At 37.1% G+C, this 17,506-nt stretch overlaps 1 protein-coding gene across 4 annotated transcripts; it reads left to right on the top strand.

The window, feature by feature from the left end:
- The first annotated feature begins 6,956 nt into the window (after positions 1-6,956).
- On the top strand, positions 6,957-16,759 carry LOC137960093 (mediator of RNA polymerase II transcription subunit 28). Of its 4 annotated transcripts, none has more exons than XM_068807572.1 (4): positions 6,957-7,313; positions 9,436-9,674; positions 15,973-16,085; positions 16,249-16,759. In XM_068807572.1, exons 2-4 carry the CDS (start codon positions 9,512-9,514, stop codon positions 16,381-16,383), a joined length of 411 nt encoding a protein of 136 aa, XP_068663673.1. In that variant the 5' UTR covers positions 6,957-7,313; positions 9,436-9,511; the 3' UTR covers positions 16,384-16,759. The 4 variants fall into 4 exon arrangements, with proteins under 4 accessions (XP_068663673.1, XP_068663672.1, XP_068663674.1 ...); XM_068807571.1 differs by having other exon boundaries at positions 9,385-9,674; XM_068807573.1 differs by having other exon boundaries at positions 9,382-9,674; positions 15,982-16,085.
- Positions 16,760-17,506: the final 747 nt, after the last annotated feature.

Below are 17,506 nucleotides of genomic sequence, written 5' to 3'. Positions count from 1 at the left end.
ATAGCCATATTATAAGAGAAAAATCTAATGTGAAAAATGGCCAAAATACCCCTAGATTTGAATTTTAACACTCCCCTCAAATTGGAGAGTAAATATCAAACAATCATAGCTTCTCACTAAAGGATACATGTTCACGACTTTCCAAAGGCTTGATAAATATCTCTCCCAACTTGTATAAAGACTTTACATAAGGAGTATAACCTTCCGCTACGTAACCATCTCTAATGAAGTGGTAGTTAACCTCTATATGTTTCGTTCTCTCATAGAATATAGGGTTGTTGGCAATAAAAATGGTTGTCTGGATATCACAATTCATAACCATAGGATCAGGTAACGTTAAACCAAACTCAAGAAGCACAAACTTAATCCACATAAGTTTACTAATTGTATGAGTCATTGGTTGATACTCGGCCTATGCACTGGACCTAACCACAATTGTCTGTTTCTTACTTTTCTACAAAAGACCTTTTTCCAGGTGCACCCTTCAAATACTTCAAAATAATCTGAGTGACTTCTAAATGGACTTTTTTCCAAGAATTGGCTCACAAGTCCCACATTAAATAAGACATCCGACCATACTTATGTAACATATATAATATATATTTTCTCTTAAAAAGAACAAAACCTCATTTGCTACGTGCGACTTCAATGCTAATGAAGTACTTGAGATAACCCAAATCCTTTGTCTAAAAATGTATGGCCAGATATTTTTTAACTTTAGTAATACCATCAAGATCATCACCAAATAACACAATGTCTTCTACATAGATAATCAAAAACCACCATTTCAATCTTATTTTTAAGCAGGAACCCAAATTGTAGTACCACATCACTAAACTTTTCAAACCAGGCTCGTGAACTCTGTTTAAGTCCATAAATAGTCTTCTGCAACTTACCTTTCCTGTCTCCCCTTGAGCAACATACCCAAGAGGTTGTTCCATATACACTTCCTCATGTAGATCACCATATAGAAATGCATTCTTCACATTGAGCTAAAAGAGAGGTTAAACCTTATTAACAATCACTTATATTAAGATACTTATCAAAGTAAGTTGGGCCACTTGAGAGAATGTCTCAAAGACATCAATTCCAAAAGTCTGCATATACTCGTTCGCTACTTGTTGAGCTTTGTACCCTACAATAGCTACTCCTACAGGTGGATCACATAAACACTATGTTCCTCAAGACAGCAAAGCACTCATCTCATCATCCATAGCTTGTTTCCATTCTACAAAGCACAAGGCTTCTTGTATTGAACGAGGTATATGGGAGTAAACAATGGCATAACAAATGACTTGAAGGATGAGAACAAAAAATCAAGAGACACATATTTGGATATTAGACGAGAAGTACAAAATCGTTTACCTTTTTGTAAACTAATAGGAAGGTCCAAATCAAAGACAAAAGGATCTGCAGGCAATGAGGAAATTGGTGGATCATGAAAAGAGAGCTTTGTAGAGGTAACTACTGGAGGCATTACAAGAGAACTAGAGCGATGACTATAGACGCGAAGAGGTAATAAATAACTCGATGAATCTGGTGCATCCAAAACTAGAACTTGAACAAGACCGTCTAAAGGAGATTCATGTGATACAAGAAACTCAATAGATGATGAAAAATATAGAGTATGTTCAAAGAAGGTCACATCGGCTGACATATATGTCTTTCGTCGAATAGGATCATAACATTTGTACTCTTTTTGTTGATGAGAATATCCCAGAAAAAAAATTGACAGACCGAGGTGTCTACTTATCAACCGAAGTTCCAAACATATGAACAAAACAAATACATAAAAAAATACGAGGAGCAACATCAAACAATTTACAATTGGACTTTAAAACCTGAAGAGGAACTTGACTACTCAAACAGATGAGGGTATACAATTAACCAAGTAGTACGAAACTAAAACTACATCTCCCTAAAAGGATTTAGGAACATTCATATACAATAATAGTGTCCTTGTAACCTCAAGGAGATGTCCATTTTTATGTTCAAACATCCCATTTTGTTGTAGTGTATAAGGGCAAGACGTTTGATGGGTAATACCATGAGAAACACAAAATACTGAAAATTTATGGTTACGAAGCTCATGAACACATGTACCAAATTTATTTTTTATTTCATTAAAAAATTGAGCAATACATCAAATACTTTGAACTTCCCCCATAGGAGATACACCTAAGTGACTTTGCTTAAATCATCAATGAATGACACAAAATACTTAAAACCAAATGGGCTAGGAACCCGACATGGATCCCATACATCAGGGTGGACTAATTCAAACAACTTGGTGCTTTGACTAAAACTAATTGAGAAATTGGAGCAACGATGCTTTCCCAACTGACAGGATTCCCAATCAAATGTAATATCAACTAGCAAAGAAGGAAAAGACTTATGCAACTTAGCTGATGAGGGATGTCTCATGCACAAATGCCACAAATAAGAAGAATCTACAGTAGTGAGAGATATAGCTCGAAAAACAAATACGTCATCCAGCATGTAGAGCCCTTCCTTCTCATGTCCCAAACTAATCGTCCTCTTTGTTTGCAAATCTTGGAAAATACAAGAAGTAGGATAAAAGGTTATTGAAAAATTTAAGGATTTAGTTATACGACTCACAAACAAGAGATTAACTGGAAAATTTGGTGAAAAATAAAACAGAATCTAAGGATATTTGTAGAGTAGTGTGAACTGTATGATTAGGAGAGGTAGATCCATCAGCTAAAATAATTCTATGATATGAATAAGATGGACAAATAGACTGAAATAGGGAGGACATACCTGACATGTGTGTGGAGGTTCCTGAATCAATGATCCAAGAGGGGGAATGAGACACATTAAGTGCATTCATACCTGTTCTAGCCATTGTGGCACTCGCTGAGGATGAAGGAGGAGTCTTGATAGTCTGAGAAGTAGTAGATGAAGCAATCAATTGACCGAGTTGTTGTAATAACTGCTGAATTTTCTCATAGGATCCAGTGTGTGAGGAGGCGTCCTTGTCTATGACTATAGAGTTGGCCTAGGTAGACTTACCAAAATTTTCTCAGCATTTCTCATAAATGTGATTAATCCTACCACAATGAACACATTTTCGATCCCCTCAATCACTTCGGCCACAACCACAGGTAGAATAACCTCTACCTCTATTATTACCACCATGAAACTGACCATCAAGCTTACCAATAGAAGACTGAAGGTTAAAAGCAGTTGCTTCTGAGAGAGCTCCACCTTACTCATTCTTATTTACAACTACACCTTCAACATGAAGAACTCTATTAAAGGTTTGCTCAAGGGTCACATCCTCATTGGCCAACAACTGAACTCTAATAGTATCATACTCAGGCCCCAAACCATCCAAAAATCGGGCTATTTGAATCTGATTTTCTTTGTTTGCAATATTCGTAGTAAAATGATGGAATGTACTAATCTCCTATAGTACTCCCCTCATCTCAATGAAATAATTTATCACTGATCTACCTCCATGCTTCATGTTAAAGAATTTCACATATAACTCATAGATCCTTGACAAATTACTTACAAAATGGAAACAGAGGTAGTCCCCATTGCCTTAACAGTACAACTACTGATAATCTGGCCACTAAATTTATATTCCATATTATTGACCAACCAGGTAATTACTAAATTATCTTCAGTAATAGGCATCGGGGATCGTCTGTTATATATTTTTCCATTCTTCTGGACCTCAAATACATCAAAACTGGTCTAGACTTGTTTACATAATTCGATTCATTGAACTAGATTGTAGTGATCTGAATAAACCGAGAGAATTTCACATCTGAGCTCTCAACAGTCCTCTGGACCACAAATCATGTGCTAGAATCAGCCAACTAATATTACCAAACACCTCAATTTAGTACATTAGGGTGTCAATTAACCAAAGGGAAACACTTTCCCAAAATTTATGTGTTTGCGCAGTCAAGTGGGCCCTATACCAAATTCAATCAAGGTAAATCAACACTCAATTCACTCAACTGCGAATTAATAGTGATCAATTTCAGCAATTGCAACCATAAATCGATGAAAGAATGACCTAATTACAAGAAACCAGGATGACACAAGTTATATGGATGATGATGCATACATTGGGTTGATAGGTAGAAAAAGGGATCATCCAACACTTCTAAATCCTAACAATAATTAAATAGAAGTAATAATCATTAGCCAATAGGCTAAAATAGGCATAAAAGGGGAAATTTTAAAATTTTTATCTTACCGGTCCAGAAATCTTGAAAAAACCTTCAAGGAGATTGCTGAAAATAGAGAGAAGATCCACAAAATCGAAAGAACCTATCCAAGACTTGCGTTAGTGCTCTGATACCATGAAAAATATGTAATTTGGGGAGAAAATAAAAGAGAAAAAAAGTTCAAGAAGAGGAGTAGCCTTGCTACCTTGGAATCCGAGCCAAACAGGCCTGTCAGATTTCTTTATAATCAAGGTTTAAGTAAAATTTACAAAAAGACAAAAATATCCCTAATACTCAAAATTACATCTCCTAAAATACATGTCCAAATTTAAGACATTCTCTATCTAGTAGACATACTATATGAGAAAAAATGTAATGCGGAAAATATAAAAAATAACCAAAATATCCTTGTACTTGAATTTTAACAATTATTATTATTGTTAGTCCTAAGGCTGCTATCTATATTACATTTCAAAACAGGTGCTCTTGTGTTACTATTGTTATTTTGGTTCACATATTGCTTGGTGGGCCTTTGACTCTGGCAAACTAGGATCTTGTGTAGCTGCACTTTATGTATGTTATTGTTTTTGTAAAGTTTTGTTTCTTTAGGAAGCTCCAAGTCATTCGTTATACAGAAAACTCAATTTCGACTGTAAAAAATGCACAAAGTTATATTTTTTGACATTTAAAAAATGGGAAAATTTTACATAAATGGAGTAACAACAAAAGTATTTGAAATTATATGCGTAAGTGAAGAAGCAACATAGGTACTTTTGCGTGCTACTCTTTGGGTTTTGTTTATTAACGACTCCTGCTCCTAGGTCTCTTATGGTTGGAAATTTAAAGCTCATCCTAAGGTGGTTCATTTTTTTTATTCTGCAGTTCATGGCAAAATCTTAATTTGGGATGATTTGGTCAAATTTGATCCTGTGGTGGTTAATAGGTTAGCTATATTCCGTGGACACAGAGGAATCGGCTAATCACATTTTGCTACATTGCCCTTTTAGTCAACGTGTTTGAAGCTTCAATTGTTGGAATTTTGGTTTATCTGTATTCTTCCCTTTCTCCTTGGCAGAGTTTAGCTTTCTATTCAGTAAAACTTCTTTTCTAGAGGAAGGGTGACTTTTCTGGCAACTATCTATTGCGGAAGGAGAGGAATTTAAAAACATTTAGGTGACGTTCCCATTCAGTTGGTAGCAGCATTATTGAGCAAGTGGTTCATTATGTTCTTGAATGATCCTTTGTGTTTATCAGGGTGACTTGCTCTAATACCATGTTAAAACGGGAAAATAGGTGTTTTCTTGGAAATCTTATTTCAATTGATTTAAACCACCTAAATTTATACAAGAAATCATGCGTTTACAGTGAATTAACAGCTATTACGCATTTACAGTTGTTTTATAAATTAACACTCTCCCTCAAGATGGGAGGTAATGTCAGTGATCCCAACTTGAACCAAATATCGTAAATGTAAAAATAAACTCCTCCATCATGAACTCCCAGTTTGCTGCAAATGGTGTATATGATCTTCTTGTATAAAATGACAGTCCTCCACATGTTCCAACACTCCCCCTCACATTGGTGATCTCTTCCATGAGGCCCAATTGGCATAAGATAAGTGAGAGAAAAAATCACTCCAAGTCGTATGACATCGCTCCATACTCCAATCATAACTCATGCTGGATGTAGGGCGTACTTCTATCTTCTGTAGGCAGTGGGTCTATATGCAGTACTCAGAAGTGTAATAAAACTCATCCATCACCGTGTCCCTTCACAGGACACCGACTCTCAAATGGTAAGAGTAAGAAATGCCAATTAAGGGGGAAACGGGTACAAACTCTCAAAAGGTAAAAATAGGTGATAAAACATACGTCGAAACCAACCTCAAAGGATTTCGAACAAATGTAGTGATAATAATCACTAAAGTGGATAATGTCTGTCATTCACAAGACGACAATAAAATACTCACAGGTATCAATAAAATACTCACAGGTATAAATAAAAAAGTCTCAAATGACTTAAAAATACTCATATAAGTAAAAGGGACAAACCAAAGTAATGCTTGAAAAGGGTTGGCCAATAGGGGTAAGTGAGAGTTAAATAAAAGGATGATAGGAGGAAGGTAACCAAATAACCAATGGGTAATGGGTAAAGAGATAAATAAGATGCTAAGTCCACCATGGGTAATTCAAATTCTGCATCAGACGAACTAATGCTGACAATAGTAAGTAAATAATGAACCCAAGGCAAGCGACCAAGAAGTTTCTCTTCATAAATAAAGTCTCGATCAAAGAGACAATAGCAATAACGAAAATGGGCCGATGCCAAAATAAAAAGGTATTTCATGTGTTGTATATCAGTGGATAACTGATAGATAATAGAAGTCCTTCAGAGTAATAAGGATATATGAAATAAGTTGCAACGAGTCCATCAGGAACTGGGTCGAATAATTATCCCATGGTAAAAAAATTGACCATCAGAAGCCACGCTATGTAGGTAGCGTTGCTGGGTTAACTCGCCCCGGTCCGGGTTGGGCTCGGTGCTGATTACATTTTTCCTAACTTAGGTAAAATTTAATCGGGTACGTAGAAAATTGGTACGGCTCGAGTCCGGGTCTTAGTCTGTCCGAGTCCGGGTCGCTGGGATGAGTCAGCTTTGAGTCTGGTCCGCCGGGCCGGTCCGACAGGCTCATTCAGATTTTAATCCGCTCAAAGTCAGGAGCTGGATTAATTTCAGAGCTTCATCGTCTCCGCGAGGCTGGCATCGGAACAGCGAGGGACGGAACAGCTCTGAACATTGCGGGACGGAAACCCCCTACTCCGACGAGACGAACGCCGGCGACAGGGGAAATTTCGGCTCGGAGTTCTTCAACAACTTCCGCGATCAATCCAAGCTACGGCGTGGACTTCTTCTCCTCTTCTCCGAAAAACGGCAGAAAACAGAGCTTCGCCTTTCGCGTAGTTGGGTGCTAATAGCCGAGGGTTTCGTCCAACGGCTCCGACGCGAAGATCTGATCGGGATTCTCAGGGCGGCTCTGAGACAGGACGACAAGAGAAGACGAGATTTGATTCTTCCCGCTCTGATACCATGTTAAAAACGGGAGAAGAGGTATTTTTCTGGAATCCTTGTTTCAATTGATTCAAACCACCTAAATTTATACAAGAAATCACGCTTTTACAATGAATTAACAGCTATTACGCGTTTACAGCTGTTTTACAAACTAACACTTTGCTTATCGTCTTTTGCTTCATTTCCTTGATCAGTTGTAAAAGAACCTATCTTTTGCCCTCTTGGAGGACAGAAATTCTGGTGTCCTATATTGTGGTGTCCTATATTTTTTATTTTTTGGAAGTGGCAAAATCTTACTAATAATAACTAATTACAACAGGGTCAAGCCCCAACGGAAATAGAACCCCGAATAGCAATAGCAGTCCTAGGAACACCAACTTAGCTATGTTGCCTCTTTTAACTGTGCTAATTTAACCTAAGTCACCTTGGTTGAATGTGAGCGTCCTCCATTTGGTTATTTCAAACTTTGCTTTGATGGAAGTTCTACTGATAACCTTGGGCCGGCAGGAATTTGGGGGGTAACGAAGGACCATAATGGAGTGGTACAGTTGACTTAGGTCGAATGGGTAGTGCAGATATAGTTACAGCTGAGTGTCGTTCTCTTTTACAGGGAGGGAGGTTCCATGTTCAGAAATTTGCCTCTCCTTTAATCATTGTTGGAGATTCATCTACTGTTATATCTTGGCTTTTGGGATCTTCAATTTCTGCTTGGCAGCATCATTATTGTTATGATGAAATCCTTCATTTGTTACGTGGTTTTCAACTTTCTTGGGAGCATATTTTCATATCTGCTAATCATTTAGCCGATAAATTAGCTAAGCTGGTGTTCCTAGAACTGCTATTGCTGTTCGGGGTTTTATTTCCCTTGGGGCTTGACCCTGTTGTAATTAGTTATTATTAATAAAATTTTGCCACTTCCTAAAAAAAAAAAAAATATAGGACTTCAGAACTTCTGTTCTCCAAGAGGGCAAAAGAGAGGTTCTTTGAGGTTAACCTATAACCTCAGTTTCAGACCACTGCTTTAGAAAGTGCTTCTAAATGCTTGAAAACCTTTAAATCCAAAATGTGTTAATTCGATAAAATAAATCAACCCTACTCAATTTTTAGTTATAAAAAGTACTGTTATTGTGTTTCATGCGTCTCTGCAAACTACAATACGAATGCAAATTGGCAAAGTGGAAAACTTGCCACTACCTGCCTAGCTCCATGCATGCATGGGTTGGTAATTTTTTTTTTGGTTGGGAGTGGGGGAGGAGGATAGTGCAGAGCTAGAAAATCCACTGACACTTGCCAAAACAAGTAATGCATTTCTCCTCAATCTAAAACAAGTAAGGCTTGATGTAAAATAAAAAATTAATAAAACTGAGACTTATTGTATCTCCTTTCTCATCTCGACAAATAATAAGAGAACACTAGCTTAATCATTTGATTATCAGCGATTTCTTTTGACTGACTTGTCTTCTTTCTCTTCAACTCTGACTGGTCAAAGGTTTGAAAGGGGAATATGTAGATACAGAAATATTCTTCAAAAATAAAAGGCCTGACTTACAACCAAGGTTGGATGACAATCCTTGTTGTACTAAAGGTCAAGAATACACTCATAGGTTTGGAATGTATGATCTTAAAGTGAAGTCCTTGCTGATCTTACCCACACACATAGTTCACGCAAGGATCACACATGGCTCACACAAGTCTCAGACATGGCTCACACAGATGGTTCACACTGTTTCTTTTTGTTTAATAACAAGGAAAAAAAGGATTCAATTAAGAGGGCTCCCATAGGAGGCAAGGGTACGAGTAAAGGAGATTCGTGGTTCACACATTTAAAAGAAGCACACCTGTCACCACAGAAATACATGTGTCATCCACTAGGGGCACATATGTGATCATAGAAGAAGCACATGTGCCACCTAGAAGGACTTGTGTTACCCCTGTGGTATATAAATATAGTTGCATTGGTAGATGTAAAAAATGGGTGAGAAAAAACAAGGTAAAAAGGTGAAGTGTGGGATAAGCTAATCAAAATACCATGGTGTTAATATGTTATAAATATATGTCATTCTGATTTTTGAATAGTCAGTTGAGGTGATTCCAAGATATTTTGTAGTAGGTGAAATCCTGGTTTTCATTCGATGCTGCTGCTCTGTGAGATCTGCTACAGGAAACACATGCATTGAGTGGATGAGACTAAAACTGCACTTTCTACCCTTTCAACCTGAGTTTTTTTTCATTGCAAAATGGCTGATCAATCTCAGTTAGAGCAGCATCCTCAACATCAGTCTCCTCCTCAGGAAGAAAACATGATGGCATGTGTTACTGCTTTAGAGGCAGCATTGCTTCCATGTTTACCTGCCAGAGAGCTTCAAGCAATCGATCGTTCTGCTCATCCGTCTCATCAAAGTAAGCACATTCCCTTTTAAGAAATTATCACTCTACTTCTTTTTGACTAAATATTCTTCTCATGGTGCTAAAAAAAGATTAATTGTAATACTTTCTTTTGGTTTATCTTGTGTGTTCTTCTTTTATGCTGTGATAAACAATGTCTTCTGATTCTGGATTTTTTTGTTTGAAGCATCTAATTCTGCTTTCTGTATGAATGATGCTGAATCCTATATCACAGGGTTTTTATTTTGTTTTAGTTTTATGAACTAATGATTTTTTTTCTTGCTGACATTGATGATGAAAGTGGTGAAGTTGCTAGTTCTTTCTCTAAATCATAGCATGGAGGTGTTGTCCTCAGTTAGCATCAGGTTTATCCAAATTCGGTGTCCATTGCTTGATCATAAACAAACAAGCTATCATACAATTATCTTTGAGCTGGTGTTGATGATTCAAGTAATTTCAGTTTGGGTGGGCAAACCAAAATAAAATTCTTGGGAAAAAGCCACAGAATGAAAAGTTATACATTTTGATTGAATTTGGATATGTTAGTACATGTATTTTGTTTATTAAGTTTAAAACTGTAAATCTGTCTTGCCTAGTTGTTATAGTTGTACTTTCAGTGATGGAATTTTCTGCCTCTTGGTGGAGCCTTATACATTCTTTAGCAGAGTGCATATTGGGTACCCTAATACATTCTTTAATAAAAAAGTGTATTATGGACAGCCGATCAGTTTTTGACTTCTCCCCTTTTTGGTGTATAATCTCCTATCTTGGAAATCCATTTGCCCTTTTTTTTTGTTGGTTTTCTCTTTACATGCTGAGATCAGGTTTGAAGCCTACCTATATTTGTTTTTCTATCTTGTTTGTTTTGTGTGAAAATTTATGAACTTGCAATGAAGAAAAGAGGCAACAAAAGAAAGAGTTGGAAAAGAATTAACTCATGTTAAAATTCTGAAAGGGGATTTTTTAGGGTTCCCTCTTCTCTTCTATTTAGAACATAAATAATAAAAAAAAACATTAATGCCCCTGCTCCCTTTACACCCTTGGAAATAAGATTTTATAAGAAAAATTTCCTAGAAACCTATGTGAACACAAGTTATATCTTCTAACATTCCCCCTCAAGCTAGAGTTTATAACTTCAACTTGTTACATTGCATATAAATAAAAATAAATAAAGAGAATAAAAAATTCTACTTGAATCTTCCAACAGTCTTAACTCTTTAGCTTCAGGTCAGTCTATTTTAACTTGTTATGTAATTGGCCCTTTGCACAAGTTCTTCATCTTCCATTGTCCCCCTTTCTTGGATGTCTTTTAAAAACTTGATTGTAGTTACTAACTCTTATTAAAAAACAAAATCACCACCATTTGTGGAACTCTTCATTCTATGCTCTTCAAAATACCTCCTTTCTCTATACTTCTTCTACTTCTCCTCAAGCTGGGGATTCATAAAATTAAGAGACCCAACTTGACAATAATATATATGAGAGAAGTAGTCAGACAACAAATCCCATACTCCGACAAACAAGTGGATTGACATCTACCAAACACTGACACAAGAACTCAACCCCTTGCTATTTTTTTAACTTGCCACAACCCCTTGCAATGACAAAAAACTGAAGCCAAGGAAGAAGGTCATGCTCATCAACTCTGGTTAGACCTATTCCTTTTAAACAGCAAAAAAGTGTGTACTCCCTTCAATTCTTTAGAGAAGACATGTCACAAAGGGCTGCCATGGGTAATGGGTGTGTGGGCATTTCTCTGAAGTGATAAAATAAACCAATAGAAGAATCCCATACTATGCATGGACTACAAAGAGGGGAATTGATTAGGATGAATAATACAGCAACAATTACAACACTAACCGAGACTGCAAATCCTTGCAAGTAGTAGTGATATCAAACTTTTACTTATCCTAGACAAGAAGGAGAGGATAAGACACACTAATAGGTTTCTATTTGTTGCTGCCTCCATCAATACCTGACATGATAGCATAGATATTCCTAGCAGAATTAATCAAGTTCTCACCTCCAACTTCTGACAAACAGCTCTTGTTGTTAGGGATTTGCTCCCGGTTTCTTTGTAATTCTTTTGTTAATATATACATCCTTTTTTTAAAAAAAAAAACTTCCGACAAACAGCAGCAAGTGATTTGAATTGAATTTTGCAACAAGTAGCTGCTGTTTGAAACTAGCAGAGGTGACAAACTCAGCAAACAAATTGACATGAGATTGCTTGATAAATGGAAGCAAGGAAAAATAGCCATTCAAATACACACAAGCAGGACACTAAGCTGCTAGAAGCTCAGAGCATGACTTGTGGGGCCAGCATGAAATAAAAAAAAGTTGCAAGATGGCAGCAACAACCAATAGACACATGAAAGAAAGAAACATGCAACGACAAATGTGAGGAAAATAGACACGTAATGAAACTGATAATAGAATCCTTGCTAAACTGAGTCATGGCCTAATCTAAAACTAGATTATGTAAAACTCAAGCACAGAGACAATCGTGAAATAAAACAGGAAACTTTCCTAAAACAAAGAACAATATAAACTTCAAATTTAATTAGGAAACTCTGAAAAAGAAACTCTTGCAAAAAGGACTCATGTTGGTAGTGACTTGCACTAGATTTTGGAAGCAAATAGGATACTTGGGTAAGTAAGAACAGCAACTCAAAAAGAGAAGAAAAAAGCTGAGTTTAAAATTCAAAATTTTGTATGTAACAACCTTCCAACATGACCTTTGAGACTCTTCCATGTCAATATCTCTCTCTTGAAAAATCAGTTTGAGGAACCGTTCTTAGGATAAAAATATACTCATGGAGCTTTCTTTTGACAAGTTATTCTTAATATACATTCTCGTTCTTGATGGTACAAATTATCTAAAAAATTAAAGCTTTATGTTGTCACTCAAAACCTTCTTGTTGCCTAACCTTTGTTGTTTCAAATATCAATTTCTTTTTGTAGAAAACTCTGATTGCCAAAATTTTTTTTGTGTTGGAAACTAGACTCAAAGATCTTTCCATCAACATACAATTCGTATGAAAGTGTGGTATGATGGTGCGAACTCCAAGAAAAATAATGGGTGTTGGGATAGGGAAACATCGATGAGAAAGAAAACTTATCTTTTCTTCTTCTTCTTCTACCCCTTCTTCTCCATCATCTTTGTCCTTCTCCATTTCTGGACCATTGCTTTGATACCATGCGAAAATTTATGAACTAGCAATGATAAAAGAGGCAACTTAGGAGAAGAAAGAGCTGGAAAAGAATTAAATCACGTTGAAATTCTGGAAGGGGATTTTCTAGGGTTCCCTTTCCCCTTCTATTTATATCATAAAATAATAATAAAAGACAATATGCCCCTGCTCCCTTTACACCATTGGAAATAAGATTCTATAAGAAAATACTTTCTTAGAAATCTATGTAAACGCAAGTTATGTCTTCTAACATTTTGCATTCTCAATCCCTGTGGGAACTGATAGAATTATCTCAAGAAAGAAGTTGTAGGTTGTAGGTAGGTTTTCATGGACAAGGTACACCTCATGGTTCAGTTGAGAGGCATTAGGCTTGGCTTGTGTCTTGAAATTTCAAACAAACAATTGGGGTAGATTTGTTTGAAAAATCTTCTTCTCTTACCGACTAGAGTCCATCAAGAACTGACAACTAAATTATTTGAATTTTAACAAATGTTTTCTGAAATGATGATTTGTTTGAAGAGTTTTACATGGAACAATCACCTAGTTTTTGTTTTGGAAGTCAAAAAACATTTATAAGTAGAAGAAACTATGTATAGGTGAAATAGGTCTCTTCAACATGGTTTGGAAAGTTAAGATTGTCTTTTTTGAAGTAGTGAGAAGTGTAGCAAGAAATTTATTTATTTTTATTGTTATTATTATTATTATTATTATTGTAGAAGATTGGAAATTTCATTTCAAGAGAGAAAGAAACAAATTACAATAGGTCAAACAGGCTATGACCCAGCCAAAATGACTGCTTAAGAAACAAAAATATGCAAAGAAAAATATACAAGTAAACCCACCAAATGAAAGCAGCCCAGAGGACTAAAATCAACCAAAGTTTACCGGTGTCCAGGGGGTAAGTGTGACTTTCCACTGGATGAGAAAGAGAAACAGCTATCTGCTCCAAATTATCAGCCAGGCCATTGGTACTCCTCAAAGTATGCTCCCATTGTAAAGACAAACCATGCCAGAATTGCCAAGGAGGACTGATGTTTAAAGAGAACTATTGAATAATAAGGAGGACTGATGTTTAAGGAGGACAGCTGGCAAGTCTCATCATTTGGAAGGCTGGCATCTTCATCAGTTTGAGTAACAAGTTCATTAATCATTTGGACATGACTGGTTGGCTGGGATTTCAACCAGCATGAATTGTATGGTTCTCTATTCTCCTGTCTTCTTCTTTGATGTCCCGTTCTTCTGTTTCTTCTGCTTCATCGTCCACCAGTATTTTGCTAATTTTGTGGGCAGACTGTTGATTCATCTTTTGCCACCAAAACTTTGAAAATAGCATCTCCTGCTGTGATGTTGATATTTGTCTGCCCTCGAGTTTCCCATGGTGAGGACATGGTTTGCAGGTTCTGTCCACCCAAGTTTCAATATAGGTGTCTTTGTTGAAGCCAAAGATGGCTTCAAATTTTGTTGCGATGGCAGATGAGACCTTCATAGTTCACTGGAAGATTGGTGATGTGAATCCAGCAGCCATTAGTATTTGATGTGGTTGGCACCCACACTGTGACACTGCCAATGGATTAGGGGGGTTGATTCCTCTAGTACCCTGCCCCTCTCTTCTGCTAGTGATAAAAAAAAAAGTCATTTGATACTCGCTGCATATGAGATGTCAGGAGGTTGATGAAGTTTCCATGTGTTCATACTTACACCTTCAGTGTTTCAATGTCTTGGATTTCTACCTGCCTACTCCGAGCTACACATTCTTCAAACAACTTCCTGCATTGGCTTATGTAATCTGGGGGGAAGGACCATTTGGTCAGACTGGTTGAAAGACCAGTGTGCTGGCTGGTGCTGTCTCACTTGTGTCCAATGTCCTTATTTTTTTGTAAAGTTCAATGTCCGTTGTTCCAGGTATTTTGCCTTGGCAACTGTGTTGTCATTTGGCGTTGAATTGGTGGCCATTGGCTTGTACTGCTGTGGTGCCTTTTTAACTTTGGGTGTTTTACGTGGGTAAAGTGGTTTCAGCTGATCAATGAATGTGGTCCACCTGAATTCTTCAAATGAAGTCTTCAGAATGTTGAGTTGCTCAATCACAGTTTTCTCTCTGAATTCCAGGAATTTGCATTCCTCCTTTTGCTGTATGTGCATACACTGAAGTTACAGGGATCTTCAACCCCAGAATTTCTTCTCCTGGAACTGTTTAACAAAGTTTTCCAGCTCAATTTTAGGAACTCTCATGAAAGTGGTTTGCTGTGTTGATTTGATGCTGATCTTGATGACCCTTCTGCCTCCACAAATGATCATGTCAAAGTAGACTCTCGAGTTGCCAAACTGCAAGGATGTTGATCTAATTGTATCTTGATCAGGGTTTTTGGGTCTTCTAGTTCTTGTGCCATCATCCATTCTCCTCCATCCTGATGTTTTTCCCCCTTTCATGCCTCTCTCTCTTGTCATCTTCATGCTGATCATGATCCCGCCTTCTTTCCCTTTGATTTTCTCTCTCTCGATCATCTTTCCATGGATTCTTCTATTTCCTGTGTTCTTCATCCCTTCTGTGATTTTATTAGCCTTGTTCACCTTCTATCGTCATCGATCTTAAGTTTTCATGTTACATATCTGTGATGAGCAAAATTTCAACTGGTTGGGAATTGAGTTTTTTAATTATATAATTCTACAAGTGGTAATAATAATTGACAATATTGAAGTAAAGAGTCATCTAGATCTTAAATGAAACAAGATCATATGAGTCTTTTTTTTTTTGGATAAAACAATGTGTTGTCATACTTGTTGCAACTTTGACAGCATGTTCTTTCAGGGTGGGAGGAGATGTGGTTGTTAACCTGGTATGTCTTTCACCTGAAGGCATGGACTTATTTCTAGTGAATGAATGATTACCACTTGATGCAGCCTAATTCAGATGTTCCTTTCTCCATCAGTTTTTCTTCAAGTGTAATATTAGCGGGCGACACTACCACATACCTCTCCTTGTCTGTAGTTTAAGACTTACTTTCTGATCATTTTGTTGCAGAGAATGATGTTTTCATATATTATGTAACGCAGACCATTTCACCATGTAATGTCCTAAGTTCACACATATGATTAACAGTACTAGTTTCATCTGCTTTTAGTTGATGTAGAAAGGCATGCAAGGGATTTTATGGAAGCTGCAAAAAAGCTTCAGCTGTATTTTATTCGTCTCCAACAGGAAGATGAGCCAAATAAAGAAGAAAATCTTTGCAAGGTATGCTATTGTAACTGTATAATATTGTCTTTGACCTTTATATTTTTTATTTTTATCGTCTCTGGACATTAGAACTTGTTACGTTTTTCTCTTGTTGTCGTTTCCGAGAAAGCCTCTTCAATTTTTCCTCTTTAAAACCCTTTTTATTTTTTATTTTTGTCAGGAGATACAAGTGATGGAAGAAGAGCTGAAAGCTAAAACGGAGATGATCAAGAAGCATGAAAATTTGATCGAAGGCTGGGGAAAAGAGTTGAAGGACCAGTTGGAGAAACATGTCTTGGAATTGGAGAGAGTTTGAATTCCATTTTTCTATCATCAAGAAACATGAAAGATTGATGAGGATGGTGGAGGTGTAGCATGATGTTAAGGATGTAATACCTGTCTTACATTGCAATCGCAAGTGAGCAGGCAATGTTCAGACATCTGAATAACGATATTATTCAGATATGATCCGAAATTCAAATTGGATGTAGATTTTGATGGGGCTACTCAACAAGTCCAGTGTCAATTAGTCTCTCCATAAACTATGCTGAGACAGGAGCTAGTGGCTGGGACGACCAGAGCAAACTGTGGCAGCTAATTTACCCCGCCCCTAATGCCCTATGCCCATAAAGCATAAAACAATGACAAGATTGCCAGCTGAAATCAAGACCCTCTTCTGGTTGAAGTTTCAACAGCCCACTCTGGCGTGTTTTTACTTCACTTTTAATGAACTTGGTGCACTCATAAATATACCCGTGGTCCCATGCATTAAGGCAATTTTTCTTTTTACGCATAGCTCCTCATTTCAATGGCCGACACGCGACACGTATCGGGTATCCCCCCAAACCTCTTTAAATCGTTCTGAATCATCCGAATCCCCTCTCGCAAGGAAGAGATTGGAAATTTTCTGAAGGAATATTACTAAATAAATATGCAAGTAAAAATTAAAAAAAATAATAATTACCAGGCAATTGGTAGAATCCTCATGCGAAAAAACAAACAAAAGTAGTTGTCAAGGTTGGGGTGTAGGGAGTCCTCCGTACACCGTCCCATGCCCATATATAGTTCGTTAGGACAGAATCAGAGGACACCTTTGCGGAATGAAACATAAACGGAGGTGGCAGCTTGAACCTCCACGTGGAATCTGTTAATCCCTTCTGCCTCCCTTCATTTTGCCAACCTAAGCTTCCTTTTAAGCCAAAGATGCAGTCAAAATGCACCATAAATTAACTCGTTCTGCTTTAATGACCTCTTTTAATCTCGTCAGCCCCATTGATGGTTTCAAACGCGGAGGGTTATTGATTCAATCATCATCGGTCAATATATTCTTATGAGAGCTTCATTTCCCACCGAAAACAGTTATGCACCTCCGATGATCGTCTCCTGAGATGGATGGATGGATCTAGATGCCTAGAGTTTTTAATTGATTATTGTTACTG

The sequence above is a fragment of the Aristolochia californica genome, unplaced genomic scaffold, assembly GCF_029961685.1.
Source record: "Aristolochia californica isolate CCGP_79_NKW_82.1479 unplaced genomic scaffold, dmAriCali1.0.hap1 SCAF_3, whole genome shotgun sequence".
Classification (NCBI taxonomy): domain Eukaryota; kingdom Viridiplantae; phylum Streptophyta; class Magnoliopsida; order Piperales; family Aristolochiaceae; genus Aristolochia; species Aristolochia californica.
Note: the sequence above shows the minus strand (reverse complement) of the source record. Positions and strands in the feature narration are given on the sequence as shown.

What these genes read in the sequence shown, in the direction of transcription:
- LOC137960093 (XM_068807572.1), top strand. Translation starts at nt 9,512, where the DNA reads ATGGCTGATCAATCTCAGTTAGAGCAGCATCCTCAACATCAGTCTCCT. An exon ending in TGCTCATCCGTCTCATCAAA is followed by an intron (nt 9,675 to 15,972) that starts GTAAGCACATTC and finishes ATCTGCTTTTAG; the next exon opens with TTGATGTAGAAAGGCATGCA. An exon ending in AAGAAGAAAATCTTTGCAAG is followed by an intron (nt 16,086 to 16,248) that starts GTATGCTATTGT and finishes TATTTTTGTCAG; the next exon opens with GAGATACAAGTGATGGAAGA.